The sequence below is a fragment of the Panonychus citri genome, unplaced genomic scaffold, assembly GCF_014898815.1.
Source record: "Panonychus citri isolate SS breed McGregor unplaced genomic scaffold, ASM1489881v1 Contig00112, whole genome shotgun sequence".
NCBI classification, from domain to species: domain Eukaryota; kingdom Metazoa; phylum Arthropoda; class Arachnida; order Trombidiformes; family Tetranychidae; genus Panonychus; species Panonychus citri.
This window is the reverse complement of record NW_026515517.1, coordinates 94,900-102,500: the sequence shown is the minus strand read 5'-3', so window position 1 is coordinate 102,500 and position 7,601 is coordinate 94,900. Positions and strand designations below refer to the sequence as shown.

General features: G+C 33.4%; 1 protein-coding gene across 1 annotated transcript; it reads left to right on the top strand.

Moving 5' to 3' along the window:
- The first annotated feature begins 1,544 nt into the window (after positions 1-1,544).
- Positions 1,545-2,240, top strand: LOC128389984 (protein kinase 4-like). Its single transcript, XM_053349641.1, has one exon. The coding sequence runs from the start codon at positions 1,545-1,547 to the stop codon at positions 2,238-2,240; it is 696 nt and encodes a 231-aa protein (XP_053205616.1).
- Positions 2,241-7,601: the final 5,361 nt, after the last annotated feature.

Below are 7,601 nucleotides of genomic sequence, written 5' to 3'. Positions count from 1 at the left end.
AGAATGCAGAACGAGCTTCATAAATGAATAGTTTATTAACACCAATTAATGTACCTATTCTTCTTTTATCTCTCGAGTATCCTGATATTGTTGCCGTGTTGTTTTGATCTTCCATTGCTGATGTTGATGTCGAGGATGATAAGTATGATGATGGTGAAATCAAAAAAGATTGTTGTTGTTGTTGTTGTTGTTGTTGTTGTGGACGATGATGCTGTTGGTGATGATGATGAGATATAGAACCTAACCGTAGAGCATTGTTAGGTGCTGGAGTAGACAATTGAGTCTGCTCTCGAATTAAACTCTCGTATCCAGGAAAATCACCAGCATCAAAACTACCATCATCGGTATCAAGAGTCTTTTTCGTATAGATAAAATTATCCAAAAATTTTATACCACAATAAGTAATGTAAATTTTTCTCCCACCCGACAGTGTTGCACCTTCTGTTACTGTACTTGTTGTTGTTGTTGTTGTTGTTGTTGTCAAATAATATAAAGGTTTGTAGCATTGACCAGGTATTTTTGCTGAAAAGGGTACCGGCATAAGTGATGGTATTTCAATGATAAATGTATGACCAAAGTGTGCTTTCAATATTTTACCTGTTAGATAACATTGAAAGTTAAGAGTCATCGGTATATTTGTGTAAACATGGAATCCGCAGTCTTTAGCGTGAATGATACATTCAACGTTATCCATGTTATGATTGTTTGAAAATATTGTTTTAAGTTTTGCAACGAAAGAAGTTACATGAACTTCGTTAACATGGTAACCAATGTATGGGGTTGGTATTGGTTGATCACCCGTGTTAGAGGCATCATCAGATGATTGATGAATCAAAGCAGATCTTGAGATGACGCTTGGTTCTTTACATGTTGGCAGCACGGTTGTTGTTGATGTTGATAATGTTAAACGTGGTGAAAATGGTTTTATACTGTTTTTACAAGGACAGTCAATATCCCAGGAAGCATACCGTAAATAGGTTAGTTCATTGTTAACCGTTAATGTTGTCCCAAGTTGTGAAAACATATCAAAATCTGTACGACAATCAATAGGTTCACAGTGACCATATCTGTGTACATAATTTTTTCCACCAAGTGCTCGTGAATTGAAAACTGTATCTTTTGGTGATAATGGAATAAAATAATCATTTTGCGGATAAGGTTCAAGTGCAAACTTTTCAATAAATTGCATCTCGAGAGCTGCTATTTCTTGATTTGTATCTGTCGGTAAACTGTTCTGATTAGTAGTAGTAGGAGTAGTGGGAGTAATAGAAGTAGAAGTAGTAGCAGTGCTGTACATTTTGCGTAGTTTTTTCTTGTCTAACCGATTGTTGATAAAACAAACAATGAAAAACCAGAAATGATTGATACGTGTGAAGTTTTGTATGTGAGAAAATAGTAAAAGTAATGAAGTAACAATTGGAAACAAAATGATTATTCTATCACTGGTGATATTAATATTGTATGTTTCTTACATTTTACTACGAGTAAACAGGAACATAGCAAATCATATAACGAGTACCGGATACAACAATGGCTTTATAACAATGTATGACAAGTCAACAGATAACATTTGTGATAGATTGATTTTATTTCCAACCCTTAATTGGCTAATATACGCGATCCATGGATCAATTTATATGATAAGTTCAAACAATTCTGGTGACCTGATTAACGCTGGTTGCTCAAATCCTGGATATCTGGTAACAGCACTTACTCCGCAGATTAAATTACGAAAAATATGTTACGATTTTAATGGCTCGCTGTTACTTGATGAGTATAAAAATTCATACGTTTACATACACTATTTCAATGATATCAATAATGGCAACAACAACAACAACAACAACAACAAAAAGTCACATCAAAGTTTAAATAATCATAGGCATTTAACACTGCTGGATGCCCTGAATTTTTGCTTAGCCAACCAAATGTTAGCATTTGATGCTAGCATTTACACATATGATAGACAAGAGCATGAACAGCAACAGCCAGCAACACAAGAAAACCAAATATTAGAACAACAGAAAGAAAAAAAGAAAATACAGGAACATACTCAATACAAGGGTAAAAAAATATTTGTTGAAGTGAAGCAACACAGAGCAACCAATGTAACCCAAAGTCACAGTTTATTGAATAGTAGGCAAAATCTGGCACAAAAGTTTAATTTTAGTTTACATCAAATAGAAAGATTTATTGAGACTCATAAAAACAAGCGAGCTACAAATGCCCAAACCCAGTAGAATAGTAACAAAATATAAGCGAAAAACAATACCTGTAAATCTTAAAGCCCAATTAAAGTCACCGTTTAATGTCTCTTGTAAACACTGGTTGGAGCGAAAAGTTTCCGATAAAAATATAGTAACTTGGATATTTTATTCCAGTATTGGTGCTGGTACCAATTTGATTGTTGGTTGTAATCAAAATTACGATATTGTAACATCTTTCCATACAGGAGAGTACACTTTTGTACACGCATCGTATAAATGTTCCGGTACATGTTTTGAAGTTATTTTTAGGGCTACTTGTGAACCCAGTGAACATGGTCAACTTGTACGTTTACCTGTCTCACCTGGCAATAGTACACTTACGCAACTCATTTGTAAATTTTCGTCACCAATTACTTTACACACAAATAATTTAGCTGCTTTCATTAACTCTGATTTAACATCAATCGCTGATATCCCGCAAATGTTAACTATTAGTCCAATTGATCGATGTTCATTCCATTGTTTTATCGATGAAAAACGTAAACAACAACAACAATATAAACAACAACAACAACAAAAACAACAACAACAACAACAACAACAACAACGTCAATTAGGACGACGACGACGACGACGACGACGACGACAGACACATGAACAGAGAGTAACAGTTAACAATAAACGATAACGATAACAACAAAAGTACCATCTTTCAATGAAATAAAAAAAGTTTGAACCGCAAATATCATTCAGTGATTATGTCAGTTAGTAAATTTATTTTAGTTTAATTGCATTGTACAGTAGGTTGTACCGTTGGATCAGCAAGAATAGCAAGGTAATAATCCAAGGTTATGGAGATAATATTAATATTATGTGCTTGTCAGTTTAGCATTATTATTCAATTTTTTGAGCTTTACATTTGGTACATTGATAGAGAGCGGATTCACCTTCATCGGAGGCTCGTAGCAGTTTACTTTGAATGAAAATGTAATCATGATCACAACTGGCAATATCTATTGGTCTGAAAGGATTCTCCTTTCTGGGTACACAAAAAGCATCACCAACAAGTATGGGTGATTGTAGTTCAGTGTAACGTAAGGAAATCATTAATTTTTGCTTGGTCACATCCCAACGAAATATGTTCAATGACGATGATTCTATAATGCAAAAAAAAAGAAAAAATGTACAAATCTGAGAAAATCAGAAGCAGGTAAAACAAAGAAACCAAAGTAATACTGTGAATTTCTATTCTTGAAAAATTTTGCCTCGTGTTACTTGCCCATACCAGGAATCACCATCGTATACCAGGCTAAGAGTACCAAGAGCAGTATCAATGCTGTTAGGAGAAGAAGAAACAGAAGAAGAAGAAGAAGAAGAAGAGATAGCTGAAGGTGTAGAAGTAGAAATGAAAGTAGAAGTAGATGGTGTACTGATTGATCCTTTCTTGTTCAACGTGTATCGGTAGATTACGTTTTCATTTTTTGCAATATCAACATTGAGTCCACAAATCCTAGCTAAATCCATCCAATAAGATTCGTAACCGGACGATTGTAACAAGTGTAACAATTTACTTACCTGTTCACCTGGAACATCATCATCATCAGTATCAGTACACGTATCACTATCACGCCTATCTCTGATACTACTTGATGAGTTGATTGCTTCAACCTCTCTTATATCTCTGTCAATATAATAGTTTAGAGCTTTTTGAGCTAGTTTTTCATTTTGTATTCCGTAACTGTAAGCAAACAGGCAAGCAGTTAAATTAACTCTTCTTACATTGACACACATGAGCGGTAACAGGGTACCATAATTTCTTAAAATTTGGACATTTTTCTGTATAAGGACAAGTGAAACCAAATGTTGTTGAAAAGCAACCTCCAAATGATTACGATCAACAATTATTCCTGCGCTATTCTCTAAATTGAAAATTTTCAAATCAAAACAAGAATAGGAAACTGGCATAAAATTGCCAAAATCTGTTGAAAAACAATCCACTGGCTCTGTACTTATATTAGATGTGTATACATTAAGTTGTAAATTGTTACAATATTCATTTGATATTTGCTCAACAAACGACTCATTTGTGAGACCAGATCGACGACCGTTGCAGTTTTTCATCGTTGTGTTTATCATCAGTAATCAGTATCCCCTGTATTAGTAATAATAAACCAATATTTTGCATTATAGCTGAACTTGTATGTTATATATATATACATTATAGTAGAGTATTGAGCTCACAAACAAAAAATGGAATTTGAGAAACAACAAAGTTATAACAATGGGATTTCAACCGATGTTTTTCTAGCTGGTCAAAAACATAAACCGAAACAAAAACAGTTCGAGTTGCCTGAAAAAAGTATAAATTTAAAAGAAATTTATAATGAAATTGTGAAAACCAAAAATCCTCGTCTCTTGTTACAGTGTACAGTAACCTCAAACAATAATGGAACTTCGAACGTTGCAAATATTCAACAAATTGCAAATAGTGTTGAAAAGACAACAGATTTAAATGTTTACCGAAAACTAGTGCTGTTCTGTTGTCTAATTGAAATTACCAAGAGGGTTGCTAAATCAACAATTGCAACAACCATTGAACAACGCTATGAATCTATTGACAAGTCGCTACTAACTTGTTCAAGTTTTCCTGCTAGACTTGCTGTCTGTTTGTATACACTTCAACGTTCGGTAACCGATAAATTTAAAGTTAAACTCATACAATATATGGTGAAACAAGCTGGCAATGAATCCCTTAATGCAGAGTCAATCTTGGAACAGCTTAAAGCTCAAGTTATTACCAATCCAGGGTACAATGGAAGTGTTGCTAAAATTGAATTTGAAAGTATTTACCCTGGTTCTGGTATTGATGGTGGACTGACGATGGGTGATGAGCATGGTGCACAACATCAGCAACAACAACAACAACTCAACGATAAAATCAAATCAATTCTTATGAAAACTTTTCTCGATTTGGCTGATATTTTGAAATCTGATTCATTTGCCAGCCTAGCATTCAACTTTGATCCCAAACTTTACATGGTACTAATTGAGGAGGCTATAAAAAGTAAAAACTCTACACACCGAGAATGGTGGTACATGCCATTTTTCCAGATATACAAAACGAAGTATATGACAAAAGGTTCGCTTTCTCCGGCTAAAATAAATGCTCTATTGAAAAACCGCTTCAGTGTCATGAACATTGACTATATCAGCCAAATTTGGGAAGAAATGAAAACAAAAGATAACGAAGATCAACTGAGACTTGAGGTGCTAGCATCAACCCTACCACCTAGCAGGAAAACTTTACGAAATTCAGACATTTTCATAAAAGATTCACAAGAGTATGAGGTTTACATTGCTGATATTGGTTTCACTTCACAACTCATATATACAACGATAAATGGTACATGGAGAGTTGCCCTTTACATGAATGCATTGTACGATGTTTTCGGTGTAACCTGTACGTTTACAGCATCAAATGCTTGTGTTGTTATCGGTGAGTCTAAAGCCGCTGCTGTTACTGCTGCTTCTGCTGATGATGATGATGATGATGATGATGATGATGATGATGATGATGGTGATTATGTTGATTTGGAGCGCCATCAAAATCACATTTATACGAATTCCATTGCTGATGATAACTCTGCTGCTGCTGCTGCTGCTGCTGCTTTTGATGATGATGATGATAATGCTGGTGATGATAATAATGATAATGATGACAATGATGATGATGATTATGATTATGATATTTCAGATAGCGCAGATAATGCTAATTCCAAAGAAAATAGAAGGCAAAAATCTTTGTCAAATACAAAAACAGGTTGCAAGAAACAACAACAAAAATATCTCAAAAATATTGGACAAATGAAATGGAGTGATCGATTGAAATTAGTAAATTTCAGAGATAAAATTGCCTTAACCCAAATGACCGGTGCTGAAATAAAACAGATTGCCAATAAATGTAGTGTGGCTTACTCATATAAAGATGAATCAAATGATAATACCTATGTAACAAAATGTGTAAATATCCGAGGAATAAGTAGTATGAATGGTAATAAAAAACAAAAAATTAACGCTTAATCAATTTGAGCAAACTTGAAACATGTACAACGATTGTTTTCATTTTTTTCATTACAGTCGCCTCTTATTGCTTTTTGTTTCTTCAATTGCAAAGTATGTCGATCAAAAGGTCCATACAAGTTAATTGTTGCCACTTGTGCAACTGAATACTGCTGTTTACCTCCTGCTTGCTTGTTTTTCATATTTTGGAAATTGTTGTGTAAAAGCAATCTCAAAAGATACAATGAAAGCATTTCATTATTGACTGCATTATTATTTATCAATTTCAAATGAAGCGTATTATTCCATGGGTACAAGAGTTCAGTGTAAAGAGATTCATTTGATGACTTGTTTGTTGGTTCCTCTGTAATATCAAGTGAAACAGTTGATTCAGAGGGACTCAAAAGTATAAGCTTATGTTTTAAATATGATCTTATTACTTTTATATTATGTAACAAATTTTCATACGGATAGGCAGCCATGTTAGCTGATGATGACCAAGATGTATCAATATATATGATTATAGTACATTTTCCAATTTTGTTTGCCTGATATGTTGAAAGCTGACTACACAAACTTAAAGGAGAAAAACAGTAAACTTTGATTTTTTTTGTTTTCACTGTACACTGTTTACCTGAGCGATTCAGTTCTACATCTGAATCATTTTTGTCGTTTTTCCGTTTTATGTTTCCAGAATTTTCATCATCATATGGCCTGTAACTATCATCATCATCATCATCATTATCATCATCATCATCATTCCAAATCTTACATTGTAGCTCAGAATAATTGTAATCAATGAAATCACGGATAAGTTTTAGATTATTTGAATCAACAATATATTTCATTTGTTTTGCTGATAAGTTGTTGTTATTGTTTTTTTCTTAAATCAACATTTTAAATGTAATTTTTCTTTTGTATTGTATTATAATTTTGTAAAACATAACACCTAATAATACCCGTGTGTTTTATGTATGTATGTATATGTGTGTGTGTTTGTGCTTGTGTTTGTGTTTGTGTTTATACTGTAGTGTATATTCACTTACAGGAAATAACTCTTTTACCTTTTCGGATATCAAATAGTATATGACTGCACTATATTTATATACATATATGCTTTTTTCAATAAAATGGGTGCTCTTTTCACTACGGAACAACTTAAACTTATGCAATCCCTTGGATCTGCATCAGGTTACAAGCTTGACAGTTACTCTTTATCATCAGTGAAATCAAAATTTACTCATTTGAAACATTTACTGAAAGCTGTTGACAATGATATGACTGATAAGCGTTTATTACACAATGCTAATGCATTGCTTGATACCATTAAAGATA

What these genes read in the sequence shown, in the direction of transcription:
- LOC128389984 (XM_053349641.1), top strand. Translation starts at nt 1,545, where the DNA reads ATGTATGACAAGTCAACAGATAACATTTGTGATAGATTGATTTTATTT.